This window comes from Nelumbo lutea, chromosome 8 (genome assembly GCF_056320005.1).
Source record: "Nelumbo lutea isolate HS-2025 chromosome 8, American lotus-T2T, whole genome shotgun sequence".
Lineage (NCBI taxonomy): Eukaryota > Viridiplantae > Streptophyta > Magnoliopsida > Proteales > Nelumbonaceae > Nelumbo > Nelumbo lutea.
The window spans coordinates 11,943,581-11,968,252 of record NC_142691.1 but is presented as its reverse complement, the minus strand read 5'-3'; the positions used below and the strand labels follow the sequence as shown (position 1 = coordinate 11,968,252).

The window sequence follows — 24,672 nt, the reverse complement described above, 5'->3', positions numbered from 1 at the left end:
AGAGGAAGGTTTCTCCTCCCTCACGTGTTTTACTTTCCTCTTGGCCTTCAAGAACACCTCCACAGATTTTGCCCATGGTACATAGTTCTCACCATTCAACTTAATGGATGTCATTTGAACACTTAGATAATCTGAGGAGAGCATGATGTCTGTTTTGTTGTCATTCTCAACTACAGTTGAAGCCATCTCAATTATGTCTCCTCTGAATATACACCACAATCTCACATTTGTCACAAGACTTATCTCACTTACAATACCACCAACCCACTTTCTTCAACTGCACATTACACACTACACTCTAAAGCTGAAATCATTCAGTCAACACATCAAACACTTGGACTGCACACTGCAGGACCATTTACCACCACCACACCACTACTGAAATTATTCAGTCATTTCATCGAACACTTGTTCTGCAAACTGCAGAACTGATTACACACAAGGTCTAGGGGTTCACTTTTAAGCATTTAAAAACATAGATATGTCAGCCACCACAACACAATCAACACCACACCACTGCTGTCGTGGACATCAGCAGTCTACCACTCTTCATTCAGCACACATGTGAGCAAGAAAACACACAAAAAAACATGACTGATATGTGTATCAGTTTCACCTAGCACCACAACAACTAATTTTCGAAGCACACAAAAAAAATCAGCATTCACAGTCCATTTCTGAACACATGACAGCAGTGTCCATACCTGTATACGACCAGCCCTCTTCATACACCGAATAGGGGGTCTAGTATACCACTTCAACGACCACCACAGCACCGGCCAGAGGCATTCTCACCTCCAGGCCCTCAAAACGACAACTCCTTTTCAGCCTTTATCGAGTCTTCAATCAGATCAGTTGTAAGATGATGAAACCTACTGTGAAGCTGGCGGCGAACCCAGGAAGAAGACAATAGCAAGAAAACGAACACCAGACCTTAATGCTCTGATACCATGTGAATAAATCCTAGTTGTTTCTAGGTCAAAGTAGAGAAGAAGAAAGAAAAGAGAAAGAAGGAGAGGAGAAGAGTGTTCGGCCAGACTAGAAGAGAGGATGTACAAAAGTACCTCTCCTAGCCGACCCACTTAACTTTTATTCATGAAAAACTTGAGTTACAAGAAAGACAATTTTGTCCCTCATAGAAGATGGGACACAACTTAAACTCAGATACAATAGGCATTTCACTTTCAATAAGATACACCAGAATGACCAAAATACCCCTGACTCGAGCATTCTAACAGTTATTAAGGAGTTTGTGAAGTCGTTAATGGCTGAAGCTGAAATTGGGTTGATTACTATACCCTCTAATGTTTTACTTTAGCCACTAAAATAAAAGCAATTTGTCATTCAGTTCAGCTCCCTTATTATGACTCTTTTATCTTTGATAGAAACAGGGAATGCTAGAATACAAGATGATCAGATGGAAAGACTTGAGGCTTGGAATGAGAGCTATAGTATAGTTACATAGGTGTGAAATAATCGATATAACATAATCACATGTACTCATTCTTTCTGTAGTTTAATGTGTAAATAATGCCTCTTTTTACAAGTTCATTAAATCTGAATTAGTTGCACATGTGGTTAAAAGTTCTAATTCAGTTTCGTCTTATGTCGGATTGATATTCTGTTATATATCTATTCAGAAGTCAATTGAAAAATGACGAATGTAGGGGTGGTGTTACAATTCAGAAAGTATAGTGTTACTTACATCTGTTAGGCAAATGGCCTTACCATCCCAGATTAGCATGCGACATGTGCAAGGATCTGGAGTTTATTTGGTCCCACTTCTTGACAATTTTAAGTTTTTTTAGTAAGTAAAAACGAACAATTTTATTAAGAAGAGAAACCACAATAGATACAATTGCCCAAGGAAAGGTGTGGGGTGCAACCTCTCACCGGCAGCAAACCCAATTACAATTGACTCCAATACAAATGGTCGCTAATCACTCTTTGTTTAGCTAATGCATCTGCTGTTCCATTAGCTGACCTTGTTTCCCATTGAATTCTCAATGTCATCTCACTAGTTAACCATTTAAACCTCTTTATCTCTTCCCTGTAATCCCAAATGAGGTTAGCATTTTTTATTGATAGCAATGACTTTCATTAAAGAAAATATTGATTTTGGATTATTATACTGGTTTTGAATCATCTGTGGTTTTGCAGTCTGAAATGTATCCCTCTCTTAGTTTGTAAGTTGTTTAGTAGGTTTTGTTTCATTTTCTGTGTAATATGCTGAAATATGGGTATTCTAGATGCCTTTCTCCAGTATTTCATACGAATGGGCTAAATATATTGAGTTGCTGATTATTCTCTACAGGTTTTCTGTTATGTCTGCTGTCATTTTCTTCTCATGTTGCTATTGCATTCTGTAAACCTATGGTTGATATGAAAGAGTTGATTATGATAATGCTTTTTTTTCCCTATAACACTCTTATTTGAGTTGATGACTATTTTAAAAATACTCTTGCTAATGCTCTTTGTAACAGCAAAAAATGTTTTACTGTCTAACAGGGACCTCAGTATGTTTGCACAAGTTTTTGGACATTTGTTTGCACAACCTGCAGTGGGATACAGTAAGTATAAACATTATCTGGCTCAATACATTGCCCTTCTTGGGGTCATGCTTTTAGCTTTTTGAGATTTCTTATGCACTTGTTTGTATATGATTGATGTCTATCACATAATGATGCATCTTATAAGTAATGATGTTATATGTTAAAATTTTAACGAGATTCTTATTTCCTCTTGGATATAATCTTGATAAATAGGGCCAAGTAGTGTTCAATGTTAACTTACAGGAAACTGCTTGTGCTGACTTTGTATCAAAATCAATTCCAGCCGGGAGTTCACCCACCGTGTGAAATCAGTATCAATGGCTAAATTTACTTCACAAGAAGTTAGTGCTCTTCAAGCAGGGGGCAATCAGGTATCAGTGATATGGCCCTTGTTTTCCTCAATGTTCTTGCTGTCTTTCTTTATCTCTCATTCCTTTGATTACTTTTTCTACTTTCCACAGCGTGCAAAGGAAATTTACTTTAAGGAATGGGATCCACAGCGTCAGTCTATTCCTGATAGCAGGTTCATAACAGATCTACACTATACTACTGAAGGAATCTTACCATGGTTATGGTTCTGACTAAAATCCTTGTTTCCAGTAATGTAGATAGACTCAGGGATTTCATCAAGCATGTTTATGTGGATCGGAGATACACTGGGGAGCCGAGCATCGATAAGTCTCGAAGGGTTAAGTCGGTAAGTAAAGTTTCCCCTACTTTTCGTTTGGATGAGTAAACTGGAGTGCGTGATAATTTTCATAAAGTTTCTAGATTGTAAACTTAGCATGTCTGGTTGTTGTCAATGTTGCAACAATGTATATGTTTTGAAAGCTATGTTGACATTTTTCCTGTTAAAAGCTTCCTTAATTTACTAAGTGAACTCTATATGTCACGCAGGGTGAGAGGGAGGATTCCTATGAAAACAGGAGGGTGGATACAAATCGTGGTGGTTCTAGAAGCCCACCTTATGAGGATGTATATGAATGCCGATATGGTGAAAGACCTAGTCCTGTTGGTAGAAATGATGAGAGAAACTACAGATACAATTATGATGAACGAAGAAGTCCTGGATATGATCAAGAAGGTCAGCGGTATGGAGATTACAGGAGAAGTCCTGTTCGCTTTGAAGTGGTTGATGATAGGCGCCGAGATGACAGATTTGGCAATAGGAGGTTTGAAGAGCGGAGGTTTCCTGATGTAGAAGCTAGGCTGGAGGGCAGGTCATCCAACCATCAGAAGGGCCTGGATGTCTCCAGTCCTCCTATTGTGCGTCCTGTTAGAGAAATCCTGGGGGAGGATGTTCCACCTCTTCGGGTTGGTGAAACTCCTAAAGCAAATGGTAATAGGACTGCTGATGGTTCTCTGCAACCTCAGGTGAAATTTGTTCTGAATTATGCATTGTTTTTACATTTGGTAATATTCACCTAATCACCTTTTTATCCCATGAATGTTCTGCTGTTAACAGAAAAGGGCTTGATTTCTATCAACTTGTGATGGGGCTAACTGGCACTAATTTTCTTTGAAAGAAGGCTGACTTTGTTGAGTGATTGTAATTTTGTGCTGAAGTATGCCATGAATTTCTAGTAAACTCGTGATATATCATCTTACCTTTTCAATAAATACTTTTGGGGTACTTCATCTTTTGATGGATATCCAAGATAGATTAAAATAACAGAAAAGAAAAGATCCGAAGGCTTTAAATCCCACAAGAAAATCTATAAACAGCCCATGAAGAACAATCACTTAAGCAAGCAGGTTGTCAGTAAGGCTCACTCCCAAGATACCTCCTCTAGCAAGATCATCTGCAGCTGAACTAGCCAGTGCATAATCCTACTGAATGTAATACTTCTCTAATGAAAGGGGCACAATGTCAATGTGCCACTTGTGGTGCCTCTGATCTAACCAATAACCATACAAGAGTCTTCTTCAAGTTTTCATATACAGCTCCCAACTCCATGGGGAGGAATTTTTGCCATTGAAGAAAGCTAACCAGAATTTTGTGATCATTGGCTCTCAAAATCCTTTCTTTGTTCAAACCTGTGATTCTGGGAACATCTGGAATGTCCACCATTTGTATGTTTCAGGGTCCATGAGTTGGAAGCTAGACTCTTTTGACTTTGCTTTTTTATTATTTCTGATCCTAACTTGCATTCTATTGGCTATACTGATTGGTGCCCCATTTTCAGAATTATGTTCATTACTTTGTGTTCCAACTTTAATAAAGTAAGAAAAGGTGAAGAAAAGGATAGAAGAAAGAAAGAGAAGATAGGAAGAGAAAGGGAAGGGAAAGGAGATATAAGAGGGAAGACTAGAAAGGAGAAATCTGTTCACTTCTCCTTACTGTCGACCCGGGTTGTATTAGCATTCTACTAAAGCTGAAATGACTACAATACCCTTAGGAAAGTTACAGCAGATATAAGAGAGAAAGAACAACATGAAAAATACAATACTGCCCCTGTTAACTACTTCTATAAATTCTAACACTCCACTCCCCCTCAAGCTGGAGCGTATATATCATAAAGTTCTAGCTTGTTACAAATATAGTCCATCCTTGAGTGACTCACACTTTTAGTAAAAATATTAGCTACTTGGTCTTCAGATTTAACATAGGGTGTAACAACCTCTCCACTTGTCACTTTCTTTCTCACGAAATGACAATCAACTTCAATGTGTTTAGTCATTTCATGAAACACTGGATTAGAGGCAATATGTGTTGCAGCTTGGTTGTCCCAAACAATTTATTGGGTTGACAAATTGTGATATTCATCTCCTGAAGAAGATGCTTCAACCAAACTAGCTCACAAGTAGCATGAGCCATTGCCCTGTATTCAGCTTCAGCACTACTCCTAGCAACTACGTTATGCTTCTTGCTCTTCCAAGTAACGAGATTTCCACACAAGAAAGTACAATAACCTAGAGTAGACTTCCTGTCCATTGGAGACCCTGCCCAATCTACATCTAAGTACCCTATCGGAGACATATCTCCCCCTTTCTTATACAAAAGCCCTCGACCAGGAGCACCCTTTAGATACTTCAACATCCTCATAACAGCATCCCAATGAGCAGTTGTTGGATTTTGCATGAATTGACTAAGGACTCCAACACTAAAGGAGGTGTCAGGCCTAGTGTTGGTAAGATAAATCAGCTTGCCTACTAGTCTCCGATACCTTGTAGGATCTTATAATGCCCCCCCTTGACTATCAGTCATCTTCACATGGGAGTTTCAATTGGCTTGGATCCTAACAACCTAGTTTCATCCAACATATCTAAAGCATACTTTCTTTGGGACAAAGAAATTCCCCACGCAGATCGAGCTACCTCAATTCCAAGAAAGTACTTAAAGGTTCCTAGATTTTTAGTTTGAAAGTGTTGCTGTAAGAATTGTTTCAACTCATCAATTCCACGTGTACCATTGCTAGTGAGAACAATATCATCAACATACACTGTGAGAATGATCTTCCTAGATGACAAGACTCTACTAAACACAAAGTGATCAACACTGCATTGTTTCAAGCCAAAATCTTGCACCACACTACTAAAATGATCGAACCATGCCTGCATTGATTGCTGCAGCCCATAGATAGCCTTCTTCAATCGACAACCTTTCCTAACTCCCCCCTGAGCAACATACCCAGGAGGTTGCTCCATATATACCTCCTCTTGAAGATCACCATGGAGAAACATATTTTTGACATCAAGCTGAAATAAGGGCTAACCAAAGTGGGCAACTAAAGAAATGAGCACTTGTACCGAACCTATTTTAGCCACAGGAGAGAAGGTTTCTGAATAGTCTACACCATAGGCCTGAGTATACCCCTTTGCAACAAGTTGAGCTTTGAACTGCTCAATACTGCCATCTTGATAGTGTTAACCGTATATACCCATTGACAACCAATAACCTGCTTCCCATGTGGTAAGGAAGTGAGATCCCAAGTATTATTGGACTGAAGAGCATGAAATTCTTCATCCATTGCCTTCTTCCAGTTAGGAGATGGGAGGGCTTCCTGTAGAGAACATGGCAGAGAAGCAGAGGACAGAAGGGAAAGGAGACGTTGATGTGAAGGAGACAAGTGAGCAAAGGAGACATACCGAGAAAGGGGTGATCTGCGCAAGTATGCTTACCTTTATGAAGAGCAATAGGAAGATTAAGATCTGAGGATGGTGGATTTGTTAACGACAAAGACTTCGGTGGCATGCCAGAAGTTGGAGCTGGATCAACTACTGGTGACAATTCTGGTTGTCTATCACGTCTAGAGTAACCATCTTGGAAGAAAAATTACCTTTCCAAGGGAGGTAGGATAACTTTAATCAAGTCAACATTGGTTAACTTGCCTGTTTACTTTCTGTCTATGTTTAAAATGTCTGAGGGAGTATGTGGAACCTTGGAAAAGTTAATGAGAGATTTCTTATGGGAACCGGGAGAGGAGAAAAGAGATCATAGAGTCAAGTGGGGTATAGTTACTAAAACCAAAAGTGATGATGGGCTTGCTTTAGGTAATTTGCAGAAAAAGAATGAAGCTCTATGGGGGAAATGGCTTTGGAGATTGACTTTGGAGAGGGATAAATTGTGGGCTCAAGTTGTCTTTAAGTATTCATGGGCAAGCGACGAATGGATGGGATACGGAGTATCATTTAGGGCTACAAGAGCTTTTCCTTGGAAATCCATTCATGCCTTACTTCTTTCCTTCCTCTAATCAGGTATGACCTTTGCTCTAGTAACCTTGTGAAAATTTGGGATCATGTTTGGGTGGGAAACACACTGTTGAAAGAGCTTTTCCCTTCTTTGTATTCCCTTTCACGATTTAAAAATGAGCTAGTCTCCACTTTTCTGACCACTTATAATTCAACTATTGATTGGAACTTAGGTTTTAGAAGGGCCCTTAGAGACTCTGAACTTAACCTTATTTCTGACTTGCTCAAAATCCTAGATGAGGTGGGTATTGACCCCTCTTGGAGGGATAGTAGGATTTGGGTCCCTTCTCCTTCGGGTGTCTTCTCGTGCTCTTCCTTTTTCAAAGAGATGACTCATTCCTCACCTGTTTTTGGACTCCCCTTCCCAATTTTGGAAGTTTGGGGTAGACCAATCCCTCCTAGGATTTGTGCTTTTTGCTGGGAAGCCTTCTTAGAAAAGTGTAACACTTGTGACCTACTTCAAAGAAAAACGCCTAATTGGTGTTTATCTCCGCACTGGTGCATCCTTTGTAAGGAGAATGGTGAGAATTGTCATCACTTACTGATATCTTGCCCATTTATTTCAGAAATCTGGTGTTGGTTTTTCTCTCTTTTTGGTTGCAGGTGGACCCCTCCCTCAAATGTACAAAGCTTGTTCCATTCTACTTCAGTTAGGGGGTAAAGAAGAGAGGGAAAATTCTATGGAGATGTGTAAGAGCAGCTATCTGTTGGACAATCTAGGAGGAAAGGAATCAAAGGACCTTTCATGGGAAAGAAAGAAATAAGGGTGCCATCATTGAACTAATTTCTATAAGGGTGGCTCATTGGGCTAAGACTATGAAGCTCTTCGAAAATTATTCAAAAGGCGACATCATCAAGTGGAAATAAGTGGCTTGGTCAGCTCCAATAAAGATTTCATTTAACCCAATTTGGTCTCCTCCAGCTTTGGGGTTCACTAAACTGAACTTCGATGGTAGCATCGAGGGAAATCTAGGCCCATCAGGTATAGGGGGAGCTTACAGGGATGAAGAAGGTCGAATTATTGCCACGTATTCTGCTTCTATTGGATGGAGGGTGTTGTGGATGCATTCGTGGGAAGAATTACCGCCGCCGGCAGCAGCAGTGAGGGGGGCCCACACAACAACTTATCTTGCCACGTCAGGTCTTCTTGCCATCTCACAAATAGTTTACTGATTCCAGTTCTTTTCTTACTTATCTAGTTCTGTTCTTACTTATCTATTAGAGATAGGAACTGAGTTCTGTTAGAAGTAGGAGTTCTGTTCTTACTTATCTATTAGAGAGAAGAACCGAGTTCTGTTCTTACTTATCTATTAGAGATAAGAACCGAGTTCTGTTAGAAGTCTGTTAGAAGTAGGAGTTTGATTTAAAGTTGGATTGTCCTAGCTTAGTCGAATGGAGTAAGGAGTCTCCTCTTGTAATCTCCTATTTAAGGAGGTGTGATTTGGGAATAAAGTATTCAGTTTCCAGTCAAGAGAAGAGTGAGGAGAGTTTGGGTGGTCTCTTGGACAAATCACCCATTCGGTTTTCCACAATAGGGTCTGCACGCAAGGGAAGGCGCAAGGGGAAGCAAGAGGTTCTCCCCGTGGACCGATCCGTGACGAGATTCTACGCGCGGGCCCATAACATTCTGGTATCAGAGCCTACCGTCATGGGGGAACATGAGCCGTTGTCTTCCAGGGTCCATGAACTGAAACATAGGCTCGCAGAAACCAACATGGAGGTTCGTGAAGTCAAGGATGATGTCCGGGAGCTGCGATGCCTGCTGGAAGCATTCCTCTCCAACAAGGACAGAAGTTCTGAGGGAACCGCCACCACAAACAGTCGCCGTCCGGACTGGGCAGAGACGTCCAACGAATAGCAGATCGCTGCCCCGACAGCCACAGTTATTCCCAAGTATAGCCGGCTGGAATTCCCATCTTACAACGGCACCGAAGACCCGTTAGGATGGCTGTATCGCTGCGAACAGTTCTTCCGTAATCAGCGCACTGATGACAAAGATAAGGTCAGTCTGGCCGCCTTCCACCTATCAGAAGAGGCGCGGCTCTGGTTCTACCGACTGGAGCAAGAAGAACCAGGGCTCAGTTGGGGGCAGTTTAAATCATATTGTCTCCTCACGTTTGGACCACCGTTGACAAGCAACCCGCTGGGCGAGTTAATCAACCTCAAGAAAATTGGAACCGTGGCAGAATACCAACGCCATTTCCAAACCCTTCTCGCTAGAGCAACCTCGGTTTGCGCAGATCAGCAAGTCGATATGTTCACTGCGGGGCTAGCAGAACCCCTAAGAGTGGACGTGGAGATGCAACACCCTCCCAACCTGGTCACAACCATGAACCTAGCACGCGTCTCTGAACGCAAACTACAACTCAGCCACGGAACCTTCAGTATGGGGCGACCTCCATCAGCATGGGCATCCCCGGAACCACTCAGAATGGCTCCATATCCAGCAGCCAGCCAAGAACGGAAGCCACAGACGAGCACCAATTCTAGATCAGCATCCAGTGTGGGGAGCAGCGTCGTTACACCCCCTATTAAGCACTTGTCCAGGGCTGAGATGGCAGAACGCAGGGCGAGGGGGCAATGTTTTAATTGCGATGAACTCTACTCAGCAGGGCACAAGTGTAAGAGACTTTTCTGCCTCTTGGTGAAACAAGAGGAAGATGAGGATGAACCCCCTTCATTGGAACCCGATTCAGGAGGGCAGAGTCATTCCACCTATCTGGGGTTCCTTTGACGGTGTTTTCCGACACCCATCCTGAATTCGAGCTTGAGGACAAGCTCGTAGTCCAAGAGGGGAGTAATGTTGTGGATGCATTCGTGGGAAGAATTACTACCGCCGGCAGCAACAGTGAGGGGGCCCACATAGCAGCTTATCTTGCCACATCAGCTCTTCTTGCCAGCTCGCCAATAGTTTACTTATTCCAGTTCTGTTCTTACTTATCTAGTTCTGTTCTTACTTATCTATTAGAGATAGGAACTGAGTTCTGTTAGAAGTCTGTTAGAAGTCTGTTAGAAGTAGGAGTTCTGTTCTTATTTATCTAGTTCTATTCTTACTTATCTATTAGAGATAAGAACTGAGTTCTGTTAGAAGTCTGTTAGAAGTAGGAGTTTGATTTAAAGTTGGATTGTCCTAGCTTAGTCGAATGGAGTAAGGAGTCTCCTCTTGTAATCTCCTATTTAAGGAGGTGTGATTTGGGATAAAGTATTCAGTTTCCAGTCAAGAGAAGAGTGAGGAGAGTTCGGGTGGTCTCTTGGACAAATCACCCATTCGGTTTTCCACAATAGGGTTTGCACGCAAGGGAAGGCGCAAGGGGAAGCAAGAGGTTCTCCTCACGGACCGACCTGTGACGAGATCCTATGCGCGGGCCCGTAACAGAGGGATTCTCTTAGAGCTGAAACATTGGCTGTTCTAGAAGGGGTAAAAAGGGCCCAAGAGTTGAATATCAGAAAACTGATGGTGGAAGGTGATTCTAAGCTGGCTATCAATTGGCTGCAGAAGGACGATGTTAGTTTGTGTAAATTTCTGAATGAGAAAAAGAAAGTTAGACAATTCACTCAAAACATGGAAGTCAAGTTTCAATGGACTAAGAGGAGTGCCAATTCCTTGGTAGATTCATTGGCCAAACAAGGGGTGGGAAAAGTCAACTTTTTTTGGGCAATATTGTAAACTGAAATGTACTTATTGGGAGGGTTAAGAGCTTTTACCCCTCTTGTATCTTTTTCTCTTGATATATATTAATAAAAGTTTCTGTTATTTATCAAAAAAAAAAAAAAAGACCACCAGATTTAGAGGGAAGAAGAATAGAAGGAGGAGGTTCACATCTAGAGAAATAGGGTAAACTCTCAAAGAAGGTAACATCTGGAGCAACAAAAGCTTTCCATAACACAAGATCATAACATTTGTAACCTTTTTGAGTACGAGAGTAACCAAGAAAAACATATCTAATAGCTATGGAGTCAAGTTTATCATGGCTTGGACCCAATTTGTGAACAAAACACACACAACCAAACACACGAGGAGAAAGAGAGAAAGGCGAGGTGGAAGGAAACAAGATAGAGAAAGGTGACTCGCCATCTAGGACTGAAGAAGGCATACAGTTTATGAGAAAACAAGAGGTGAGAACTGCATCACTCCAATAGATTTTAGGAACTGACATTTGAATCAACAAGGCCCGAGCAGTTTCAATCACATAGCGATTTTTTATTTTGGCCACACCATTTTTCTGAGGAGTATGTGAACATGAGGACTGATGTATAATACCATGGGAGTCAAAATAAGAATGAAAATTATTATGAAAGTATTCCTTGGCATTATTTAAACGAAACACTTTAATGCATACACCAAATTGATTCTTTATCTTAGCATGAAAGATAGAAAAATAGAGAACAATTCTGAACGATCTTTCATTAAGTAAATCCATGCCATTCTTGAATAGTCATCAATAAATGTTACAAAATATCTGAATCCATTATAAGATGACACACGACTAGGACCCTAAACATTTGAGTGGACTAAAGCAAAAGGACTCGGGACTCTCTTATCATCCCTAGGAACAAAAGACACTCTATGATGTTTACTAAATTGACGTGACTCACAATCTAGCTGAGTTATAGACTCCAAGGTTGAGACTTGCTTTTTCAAAACATGTAGAGAAGGATGATTAAGACGACAGTGCCACTAATGTGGTGTAAGAGAGGAATGAAGAGCCTTCTGAGGACCATGGTCATCCAAGTAGTACAATCCTCCAACTTCACGACTGCCACATCCAAGTAGTACAATCCTCCAACTTCACGACTGCCACCAATTGTCTTCTTTGTCTTGAGATCCTGAAAGACACAGTATGAAGGATAAAATGTTCCTGAACAATGATGGGTTTGAGTAAGCTTACTTACAGATAGGAGACTAAAGGGAAACTTAGGAACATAAAAAACCGAGTATAAACTAAGGTCAGAACCAAGAGACACATTACTGGTACTAGTAATAGCAGAAGAAGAACCATCAGCTAAGGTAACAGTGTGAGAGGTAGAAGGTGGTGACAAGGATACAAACATATCGAGGAGCCAAGCAGCACCTGACTTCACAAGTGTAGCTGTGGCAGAACTAGAAGAGGCAGATTGGCGAAGCTTTTCATACTCACGTGAGAAAGAAATTGTGTCTTTATCCTTATCAACATTGGAAGTAGGAGCATCTTCAGTCACACTAAGACTCCCAAAATCACCTTCCACCATTGCTTGGTTAGCCCAAGAAGATGGAGGGCCATAAGGATCATAACAAAAGTTGACTGTGTGACCTTCTCGTCCACAATGTGAGCACTCACGGGCTGAACCATGGCCACTACCACTATGACCACCACCACCCCTTGCACCACCAAACTCTCTACCACCTCCTCGTGCACCTCTGGGCCCATAACCAAAACCCCTCACATGTCCTCCACCTTTACCACACACATGTCTACCAGGAAAATCTCCTTTGGGAACCACCATGGCTAATCTCTTTGAAGGTGGGGGATGATCACTATGTGGATTTGAGGCTCTCCTTATGCGAGAGAAAACCTCAGACAAGGATGGAAGATCACTGTTCCCTAAGATTTGGGCCCTCACTAGTTCAAATTCAGACTTCAACCTAGATAAAACTCTTGCTACATCTAGGTGTTCTCGTTGTTCTTATTGAGTCTTCAAACCAGTGGTAGGGGTTGATAAACATTTAGCTCATTCCTTAAGCTTTTTAGAGAAGCTTAGTATTCTTCAACAATTTTATCCCCTTGTTGAAATGAAAATAGTCTTGGTACAATTAGTAAATTCTTGTGACATTGTCTTGTCTAGAGAACAATTGCTTGGCATGGTCCCAAATCTCCTTGGCCGTGTCTAGAAACATAAGGTTTACACTAATGTGATTCTCCATACTATTCTAAAGTGATGTCATAATGTGGGCATTCTCTTGTACCCATTTATTGTACCCTTCTGATTGACTTTTCAATGGACCTTCCTTGATGTACTTCAACTTGCCTCTTGCAATGAGAGATGCCTCAACCGACTTGGCCCATGGGATATAATTAGTACCATTGAGTTTCACTGTAGTTAATTGAGAAGTTATGAAATCTGATTGCACAACTACTGTAGGTTTAGTGCTACCATTTGGTGAAGCCATGAGTGAGAGGAGATCACTGATTTGTCACTTAGGCAAACTGTCAAAGAGCTGGTATGCAACTACTGTAACACACCTTTTTCTTTAGGAAAAACACCAAGAATCATCAGCCCTCTACTTTAGAAAAAGTTGGAAAAGATTGCACACTTACCACAAGGTGTCACCACAATACAAACCACACAAAATCACCACACATTGAGGAGCACCTACCTCACAACTTGAAACATCACAAAGCTGCCCTCTTCGAACTGCCGAATAGAGGGCTTTTAGAAAAAACACCACCAACTCACACAACACTGCAACTTAAGGCATTAAAGCCTCTTTTCCAAGTGGGCGATCAGTCCTCTTAAGTCCTTTTCCTTTCCAACAAAGAATAGAAAATATTTTTTTTGATCAGCAACACAAAATTGATTCATTAGATTAAGAAAGAGGTACAACAAAGATTTGTGGGCACAAAAACAAAGCCCACCCAGAAACTATTCACTATTTACAGAATTGCCCAGAACATAGAGTGTCTTTGAGTTCCTTGCTTTGCCAGACCATCAGCCAAACTGTTTGCAGACCTCCTAATCCATCTTATTTGGATCATCATATCTTTAGAGATCTGCTTGAATCTCCTGAATAGAGAATATTCTCTATTCCTAGGGGCACAAAAAGTTGAGACGTGAACAGTGCCATAAACAGTACAGTCGACCTCAAGGCTCTGATACCATGTTCCAACTTTAAAGTAAGAAAAGGTGAAGAAAAGGATAGAAGAAAGAAAGAGAAGAAGATAGGAAGAGAAAGGGAAAGGAAAGAGAAGAAAAGGAGAAGAAAAGAGGGAATACTAGAAATGAGAAATCTGTTCACTTCTCCTTACTGTCGACCCAGGTTGTATTAGCATTTTACTAAAGCTGAAATGACTACAATACCCTTAGGAAAGTTACAGCAGATATAAGAGAGAAAGAATAACATGAAAAAGACAATACTGCCCCTGTTAACTACTTCTAACAATTCTAACACTTTGGTTGGTATTTGTTGTTTTAATTTTTTCAAGTGTAATTTTTTTTGATCAGCAACCACATTAAAGGAATTAAAATACAGCAAGAAGTTGTGAGCAATTGGCATGCCTGACATATGATGTCTTTGAACCCCTTGCTTAGCTAAACTATCTGCCAAACTCTTGGCAGATCTTCTAACCAAACGAGCTTGCAAGTTCATGTCTTTTGACAGCCATTTAAAGCACCTGTACTCATTCCTAAGCTGCTAAGTCACCCTCTCACTTTTGTCCAACCATCCCACAACTATCTTCGAGTCACCTTCAATGATCAAATTACCAATTCCCAGTTCTTTGGCCTTCTCTACCCTGTAAACTGCTGCCATAAATTCTGCTTTCACTGAGTCACCTTGCTCAATTGGGCCTAAAAACAATGCACAAATAATGGCACCATCATCCCTATAACCCTCCAATACCTGATGAGCTCGAGTTACCCACACTACTACCATCAAAGTTCAACTTCTTCCAACCAACCACAAGGGGTGACCAAATGGGCCCAAATACAACAAACAAAAAGGCAGGAATTAAGAGGTGGAAGGCAGTCTCACCATTCAATTTATACATGAAGCACCAATTGGGGGGCAAGGCCCAATTTGGTCCTTTCCATTGTAGCAAATCACAAGTATTAATAATATAAAAAAACACAAGTATTAATGCACCCATGGAACATTTCCTGGCAAAATGCACTGACCTTCGGAGGATTAGGGAAGCACCAAATTTCTTTTATAGGCAAGGTGGGGGAGAGGGAGTGGAAATAAGGGAGTTAAAAAACAAGACTTACAAGAAAATTTCCCATCAGGGTTAAGGGACTACCACTGAGCATCTCTCCCATCATCAACAAGGACTACAGACTCCAAGACTCTCAACAAGTTAGACACGAAGGGGATTTCTGACTCTTTGAGATTCCTAGCGAAACCCAAATTTCAATTCTAGCCAGAAGAAGGATGAGGATGTAGAAAATTGAAATTTGTTGTTCTAATTGAGTCCTTGGTGTTCGAAATTTTAATTGGATGGCATGCCATAGCAACAACCAATTGAATCTTCTGCATCCCTTTTTGAAATAAAAATGCTCTCAACCCCATTTACTTTGTAAGATTGCTTATAATTTATAACCTTTTATTTAACATTAGAACTTTGCTTGAATTCCTTCCTCTCTAAACTTTTAAAATTTGATGAACTTCATTAATCTCCCAAATTGATATAGGATGTTAGGGTCGGTCTTTTTGCTAGGTGATTTCTTATCACCCTGTTGTATCCTCTCTTTCTTTTTTCCGTAATAAAGTTTATTTTATCAATTATCTTCGAAAAAAATATAGGATAATACAATTAGCTACTTTTTAGGTGGGTCCTGCATCAATTTGTTTCCTAATTAGTTTAGGAGTTATGTTTGGCTAGTTAAATTTATGCTAGTAGGGTAACATTATAGTTATAAAGTAGGATCTGTCTCTTCCTAGTTTTAAGTCAAAAGTCCTAGTCCTTAGCCAGCAAGTATTTGTCCTATTCCTAGCTATTTTGTTAGTGGCATTTCTTAGTTGGTTTTGTAGTAGAAAACAAGGGAAAAGTGTTGGCCTACCCTCCTTTTTGAATCTATGTAAGGCCTATAGAGATAGTAATGAATAAAGTGTTTTATCCTACTGCTGTTGGAGTGATTTTAACATATTGAAGGTGCTGATGTATACATGAAGTGTACAAAAAAAATTTATTCTTCCTGGTGTTGATTCTAGTTAGTGGTGATCATGGACTGGGCCTGGGTGGGCTTTAGCACCTATGATAAGTGTACAATAAAAATTTAATTATTTAGAAAATTTTAAATTAAATGATGTATACATGAAGAAAATATTGCACAAGCCCATGCTAGGCCGGGCTTGGCTAGGCTTTGGATCTATGGCACAAAAAAAGGTATGACCTCATTTAATTCCAAGACTTGGCTTGGCTTGGCTTGCTTATCCTTTTATAGAAGGCAGGGCCTTCATTACCTTTCCCAAGCAATGTGGACTTGGAACAACACTCAATAGTGACACTATTGAGTCACTATTACTAACCCCTAAGAAGTGATTTGTTACAAGTTGAAAGGGGCTAGAAGAGAAAGGGGTAGACAAAAAGGACATGGATAGTAGTAAGAAATAATTTAAGCACCAATAATTTAACAGAATGGACTATCAAAATAGGATTCATATAGTCAACCCCATATAGTTAGGATAAGGCTTGGATGATGATTATGAGTATCTTAGTTTAGGGTCTTTGCTTTCCTCTTGGGATTGAATCTAGTATATGAGCCCATCATGCTTCAGATTTTGGGCAGCAGGCAAGGTTCAAAGTATCGATATGATACGCGTTTCGGCAATATCGTATCAGTACTTAGAAATGCCCGAAACTCTTTATTTTTTTAGTTTTTTTTCGAAGTTTGGTTTTTTGGGAAGCTAAAAACACGTTTTTTTAATTAAAAAAAAATTGGGGTTCCGAAACCCCTGGAATCAGGCGTTTCGGATCGTATCATTTTCAAAAGATATGATACGATACTTTAAACCATGGCAGCAGAGAATTGCCTTGAGTACAAGAAGTGCATGCTCTAGTCCAATTAGAATCGAATAGGAAAAATGCCATGAATCCTACTGGGGGGAGCAAATAGTTTAGCTATAAACAGTGGAAGTAGTGGGGGTGAAGAAGAATGAATCTCATAGAATCCATAAGGTGATGAGAAAGACAAGTTGTGGGTCGTGGTGCACCCATTGTCAGCGCCCTAGACACACCTGTGAGTCTTATCGGAAGACCAAAAAAACCCTCCAAGAAGCAAGCCCCCAAGAAGTATAATGCAGCCAATGCAACATCTTAAGAGTCTCACACGAATAGTATGACCACTGATTCTTCTCAGGAGCACTCTACTGGTTCTGATCCAAAGGGGAATACCATTAATGCTTTCTGTGAGCATAAGGGACTCTGTATGGGAGAGCTTTGTTTTAGATGGATGGTGGTGGCTCTACTCCTACCTGTTCTACGTGTACAACATGTAGTATTGTTCCTGTTTTCCATGTGCCCACCCATGCTCTTGAGTCCCCTTGGATCATTGACTTGGGGGCTTTAAATGATATGAGTGGTTGGTCTAACATTTTCCTTTCATATAGTTTGCTCTTTGGTAGGGATAAGAGCAGTAGATGGATCTGTCTCAACCATTGCTTGTCAGGATCTATATCTCTGCCTCTTGGCCTTGCTCTCACTAATATTCTTTATGTTCTAAAACTTCTCATAAATTTGTTATTCATCAGTAGTATTACAAAATCGTTGAATTGTTGTGCAACATTTTTTCTTCACTTTTGTGTGTTAAGGATTTGACCTATGGAAAGATGATTGGTAGAGGAAGCATGGTTGGTGTCTCTATGTTCTAGAGAATAAAGTTGGTGTTGCAGCTTTTGAGTCCACTAGTTACATGAGTCAGTCCAATGGATTTGACCTATGGAAAGATGATTGGTAGAGGAAGCATGGTTGATGGTCTGTATGTTCTATAGAATAAAGTTGGTGTTGTAGCTTTTAAGCCCACTAATTACATGAGTCAGTCCGATAAGAGTCAAGTATTTTTTTTGTGGCATAACTGCCTTGGTCATTTGTCCTTTGAGTTCTTGAAGATTTTACTCCCACTGTTTTTAAGTTTGTTTCAGTTTCTACTTTTTAGTGTTGAGACATGTCAACTGAGGAAGCATTGTAGGACCTCATTTTCTTTAAGTAATAAAAGAGCAAATGGCCTTTTCCATGTTGTGTATTTTAATGTATGAGCCCAACATCTGTGACTTTTGAGGGTGGCTTTAAATACTTTATCAGTTTTATTGATGACTTGTCAAAATTAAGTACACTCTAGACTTCTCCAAGATACTGACAGGTCGGGGGTAAAGTCAGTTGACACTCCTATTGAGGTGAACCATAGAGCAAGTGATAGTGATGGTGAGTTTGTATCTGATGCCAAGTAGTTCTATAGATTGGCAGAGAGACTCTTATATTTGTCAAAGACTCAGCCTGACATTGTCTATGCAGTAGGGGTTCTAGTCAGTGTATACATTTATCTAGGACCTCCCATTTTGAGGCTGCAGAGAGGGTTAGGTACTTGAAGAAACATCTAGAGAAGGGTTTATTGTTTGCAAAGCATGGACACATAAGAGTAGAAACCTACACGAATGCAGACTGGGCTGGGTCAGTTGATGATAGGAAGTCAAGGTAATTTAGTTACATGGAAGAGCAAAAAGCAAAGTGTGCTGGCCAGATCCAGTGCAGAAGCAGAATACAAGGCCATGTCACATGGAGTTGATGAAATCCTATGGATAAAAAACTTGCCAGGTGAACTGGAATTTGTGGTGGATGGTCCTATGTCACTTTATTGTCACAATAAGGTGGCTATTAACATAGCTGCTAGTCCAGTTTTGCATGACAGGACCGAACACATTGAAGTTGATAAACACTTCATCAAGTAAAAGCTCGAAAAAGAAGTTTGTACTCCCTATTGTCAATTCAAAAGAACAGCTTGTTGGTATCCTCACAAAAGGGCTGAATAGTTTGTGTCGCAGTGAATTATGTGACAAGTTAGGCATGATTGATGTGTATGACCCAACTTAAGGGGGAGTGTTGTAATCCTTGTATTAGTGCTGCAAGGACATTATGGTTTTTTTGTCTCATTTTATATATTATGTAAAGCCACTGTTACCCTAGTATAAGTAATAAACTAGCACCACCAGCCTAAATTTTTGAGCCTCAAAATTTCTCTCTCTTCCTCTTCTCTTTTCTTGATTCCTTCTTCTTTTTTACTTGGATAATAATTACATTTTGCTATTTTCTTACCAAAATAATGTTTCAATGGTTATGATTGCAGAGGACTGCTTCTTCCAGTAGCCTGGCATCTGTTGATGGGAATTCAGTTGAACTTAAAAGGGCAAATTCTGGAAGCTTGATTGATTTCAATGCTGATCCTTTACCTCTTGATGCAGCAGTAGCTGTATCACCAACACAAGCACAATCAACTACATCACCCACAAGTCAAACTGTTACACAACCACCACTAATTTCATCCACTGATGACAACTGGGCTTCTTTTGATTTTGCCACACAAGAAAAGGTGTCTCAGCCGCCTTCAAATGTAGACACTCTAGAATCTGTGTTCTCACAACTGTCAGCTCCAGCAGCTCCACCTTTAGGTAATATTCCAACATTTCCCTCAAGTGGTGCTGGCCCAAAAACTGTTCCTGTAGGCAACATGTTCCCAGTAAGTGCTGGTAATCCAGTTGCATCTTTGGGTCAGACAACAACATCACCCAGTGGTGGTTCTCCTGCAGCTGTTTCAGTTGACGACCTATCAATGTTATCTGTGAGTGGTAGTGCTCCCACTGCTGCACCTGGAGGCATGACATCAATGTTTACTCCGATTGGAGGGCAGTGGCCAGGAATGCAGCAACATCAGCCTTCTTTATTTACTGCCAATGATAGTCAGTCTACTGTTCAGCAGTTGGTTCGATCAGTTTCTGAAGTTTCAAACAATCAAGTGAGACATATAAGGTGTATTTTCCTGTCCTGTTTTTTCACAGATACAGTAGTTCTTATAGTTGTTTTCTTTGAACTTTTGTAGCCATGGAGTTCTTCACTTGTGCGAACATCCACTCTACCAAATATGCCCTCTGTACAATCAAATGCACCAGTGCCTTTGACTGGTGCCCATACCCTACAGCCATCTCAGGCACCGTCAACCCAAGATACCAGTTCGGTGGTTACATCACAACCTCCCCATGTGGAAACAAAGTCTAGTGGAAGAAAAGAACTTCCAGAGGTAATAGATTTCTTTTATATTGTTTAATTGTTATTTCATTTCTTATTTTTGTGGGTTTTTTTGGTAAGTACGATTTTAAAATTATTTGTTTGCAATAATAGAGGTTGAATGCTCTACAGGACCTCTTTACTACAACCTATTCATCAGTTCCTGCACCAGTTTCTGGTTGGCAAACTGCTCCACCTCGTGGCATGGCATACGGCATGCAATATCCTACTGCAATGGTATGTAGCAAATCAACAACTATATTTCAGATTATCTAGTTCCTTGTTTAATTTGCTTATTGAATGGCTTCTCATTTAATTATAAATAATTATGTATTACAGTCAGTGTCAACTTTTCCACACCTACTGAAATCGACCAATCCATTTGACCTGAACAATGATACATCAGTAGTTCAAGCCCCAAGACCAATGGTATGCACATTAATTTTGTATTTCTAGTGATTTTGTATTCTTGAATCCTAATATCCTATATATCTAGATTCATGCTTAGTGTACCCAACTACCCATGTAGGAGATGATATATATCTGATATGACACACCAATGCTGCATGAACACTTTCAGAGTATATTGTAATGTTCACACTTCTAAAATATGTGAAGTGGTATATTCGGATAAGTCATGTTGTAAAAAACCTAAAGGTGTTAGAGGTATTAATACAATACTAATTTTCTGAAAAAAAATCAGCAAGAGATTCATTAAATTTGATGGATGCAGTTTGGGAAATCCTAGAAAATGGCAAGGCAGGGGTGGTAATCAAGTTGGGCCTTGAAAAGGCCTATGACAAAGTGGATTGGGATTGCTTGTTAGAGATTCTAAATCTGAGAGGTTTCAGTAGAAGGTGGATGAGATGGATTAAAGGGTGCATAAGCTCTGCTTGGTTTTCAGTCCTGATTAATGGTGAACCTATTGGATACTTTAATGCAAACAGGGGCTTGAGACAAGGGTGCCCTCTCTCCCCACTACTCTTCACTTTGGTGGCGGATGTATGTACTTAGTTACTTGATTCAAAAAGCGAGGGACTAGGTCATATCAAAGAAAGGAACTTGGCCCTTCTTGGAAAATGGCTTTGGAGGTATCCCTTGGAGATGGAAGTGTTGTGGACAAAAATCGTCAAGAGCAAGTATGGGAGACATGCCAATGGTTGGGATAGCAAGGTCCACTTGAACCGGGTCAAAGCCTCTAACCCTTGGAAAGGTATTGCTTCTATCTATGACCTCTTTTTTGATTCTGTTAGATATCAGGTGGGGAACGCAAATAGAATCAAATTTTGGACTGATTTGTGGTGGGGAGAGGACACCCTTGCTAACTCCTATCCTAGAATCTTTAACCTGCCCCAATCCAAAGAAGCCATGGTAGCCTCTAGCCTCAACCCCCACCCTCGGGAACAATTTGGAACCTAAACCTTAGAAGGCCTTCAAGAGAAATAGAAATTGCTGATATAGCTAGTTTGCTAAACTCTCTTAATGAGGCTTACATCTCTCTTGCTACCCCTGACCAGAGAATCTGGATACTTAATCCTGCCGGCAAGTTCTCCACTAACTCCTTTTTCAAGGCTCTAGTGTCAAGATCAGAGGCCTCCTTTTCTGGCTAAGAAAGTCTAGAAATCATACATCCCTCCGTAGAGTCTCTTTCTTTGTGTGGGAAGCCTGTTTAAAGAAAATAAACACCTCCGAGTTGATTCAGAAAAAGTTTAAAGGTAGATTATGTGTCTCCCCTCATGACTGTCCTCTTTGTCTTGACGATGGGGAGACAACTGATCACATCCTTCTCCATTGCCCGGTCACTAGGAAGATTTGGTACTTCTTCCTAAATCTAGTTGGTTACAGCTGGGTGTTCCCGGAGAGGGTGGTGGGCATCTTGTGGCAATGGCAAGGCAGAGGGCTAGGAAAAAGAGGAAGATTTTACTGGAATACAGTGACCCATGCAGTCTTGTGGGGCATTTGGGAAGAAAAGAACAATAGAACTTTTGAAAATAAAGCTAGAAATGTTGAAGATCCAACTTCCTACATCACATATCTCTGCAACCTTTGGGTAATCAACTCTGAAGTGTTCAAAGGTCTCTCCCTAAATGATCTCCAGCAACCTTCCAGAAATCCTACACTCCTCTCCAAGATCTGAGTGGACTATGAGACAGGCTCTTAGAGAAGGAGAAATGACTCTAAACTTTGATGGTAGCGCCCAAGGATCCACAGGTCAAGCAGGAAATGGACGTGTAATCCGAGGGGAAAGGGGGAATATTTGCTGGGCTTACAGTGGTCCGATTGGGAGGGCAGATGCCCCAAAGGAAGAGGTATTGGCTGCACTCAAAGAAATTCACTTTGCCAAATGGCTAGGTTTATCCTCTTTAACCATTAAAGGGGATTCTGCAAATAATATAGCTTGGTTACAGGAGAAGGGAGAGCCCTGGAGACTAGCCCACTTCTTAGCTGAAGCCAGGGATATCTTAGGCTCTATGAATGTGAAGCTGGTCTGGCTTCCTAGGGAGCAAAATTCTGTTGCTGATATCCTAGCAAAATAAGGGGTCTCTAGAGATTTCTTGTTGTTGTTTGCCTTTGTAATCCTGCTAAGCCACTCTTGGCTTCAGTACATCCTCTCATGTACTTCTGTTTTTTTCTTCTTCAATAAAAAGTTACCTTTGCTTCAAAAAGAAACTCTGTTATAAGTGGGTTTTTTTGGCAACAGCTATGGGGCCATTTTAGTAGTTTTCTCTGGAGTTGGGAGTCAGGATTAGGTTTGGGGATTCAACACGAGGTGAGTTGCTAGCAGTGTTACAGGGACTGACCTTGGGCAAATCTCTCAATTACAGAATCATAGTGGTGGAAGGGAATTCTTTGGTATTTAGCTAAGCAAGGGGTAACCGGGGATCAATTGTTTTGGGCTCAACTGTAATTCTTGTGCTGTCTTTTCTTTACAAGTGAGGCTGCATCTTGTGCCTCCATTGGGGAAGTTTGTAACAGTTGCTTATCTTTTCTGATTTAATGAAATTTTAAAGAATCTTTTACTTATAAAAAGAAAGGGAGATTCTTTGGTAGTCATGGGCTGGTTCAAGAATAGGGGTCAAGGTTCCTGGCAATACTGATACATTATGAGGGAAGCGAGACAGCTGGCAAGGGAAATGGGCACAACCTTCAACTGGATATAGAGGTCACCAAGTTGTTTGGCCAATGCACTGATGCAGTAGCCAGACAAGGGTTGAACTGGAATTGGTTCTTTTTTTTGATGAATAAAATGTTGCAATTGTTACCAAGAACATTTGATGCACAAAATGGCATTCATCTTGTACATTAGCCATCCATTTATGTCAAATAAGTTAGGAGATGAAAAAAAAGAAAGAAATGTTACCTAAAAGTGCCCTTAATAATCTGTTGTATTAGTGTTGGATTTGGATGCATGTCCAACATGGACACGTTCATTTAGGAGAGCCCATGCAAAACTGACTTTTTTTGTATGTAAATCATTCTTTCTGTCACAAATTAATAAATTTTTAACTGTTAACAATAAAAAAAGGAAACAAAACTTGGCATATTGACTGGGAGTGGGAGACAAGGCATGACAAGCTAGACATGCAGGATGGTATGCGTGTATTAACTTGATAGCTGCCCCATTTTTCATGTATTGAACCTCAGGAAATGTAGTCATCAACACCTTCCTATATGACCTAGTACATGTCCACCTTTTTAAGCATGTTTGCATGGTCATGTCTAGGTGCCATATATATGACAATTTGTTTGATGAGAAGATGGTATGGAGTTGGCCAATTGATTACTTTAATATGAGAGTTCACAATTTGGGACTTGGATATTGGTTGGTTTAGTGTTTTAAAACCGCAAGGTGCAAAAATATAAAAAAATGCAAAAGTTAAACAAATATTAAACATAATATTAATTATATACTTAAAATTTAAAATAAATGTTTTAAAAAACTTATTATGTAAAACTAAAATACATAAGCATAACATGTAAACATATTCAAATGAAAATTTAACAATAAAATAAAACATATAAAACATATTCATGCATGTAAAGACCTTAATCCCCTTTTTTGTCCCAATTGCATTACTTCAAATTGCTAATGTGATGTAAAACATCTTTCATTCCTGATTCTACGAGCTGCTTTTGTACCAAGCCCTTCAAGGCGAACACAAATAAGTCGATGTTAGGGTCTTAAATTCTTAATCCCTACACAAAAATTGCTAATGTGAGGTGTGCCATTTAAATCACGGAGAAACCCACCTTGACCCAATTCTATTGGGGTTGGGTTTGTGTCAATCTTAATAGGGTTTCAGGATGTGGCTAACACACACTAAACCTAGTCCATTCTCATAATGACATTGAAAAAATATAAATATAGCCTTTGCTAAGAATAGTGGTACTATTCCTGGGTTGGGTGGGTTGGGTTTGGTAACCCTATTTTAACTAGTTGGGTTAGGTTGAATCAAACC

The 24,672-nt window shown here is 40.2% G+C and overlaps 1 protein-coding gene across 12 annotated transcripts in view; it reads left to right on the top strand.

The window, feature by feature from the left end:
- LOC148842743 (uncharacterized) overlaps nt 1-24,672 on the top strand; it is a 34,822-nt gene that overhangs the window by 7,399 nt on the left and 2,751 nt on the right. For 5 of the 12 annotated variants that reach the window (XM_088956423.1, XM_088956418.1, XM_088956419.1 and 2 more), the window contains 9 exons: nt 2,509-2,570; nt 2,836-2,923; nt 3,014-3,075; nt 3,153-3,249; nt 3,450-3,926; nt 19,278-19,943; nt 20,028-20,225; nt 20,345-20,449; nt 20,552-20,641. In XM_088956423.1, coding sequence (XP_088812549.1) covers nt 2,509-2,570; nt 2,836-2,923; nt 3,014-3,075; nt 3,153-3,249; nt 3,450-3,926; nt 19,278-19,943; nt 20,028-20,225; nt 20,345-20,449; nt 20,552-20,641 — 1,845 coding nt within the window. Of the gene's footprint in view, nt 1-2,508; nt 2,571-2,795; nt 2,924-3,013; nt 3,076-3,152; nt 3,250-3,449; nt 3,927-19,277; nt 19,944-20,027; nt 20,226-20,344; nt 20,450-20,551; nt 20,642-24,672 lie in introns of those variants that run through there. The other 7 variants (XM_088956425.1, XM_088956429.1, XM_088956426.1 and 4 more) reach the window with 3 other exon arrangements.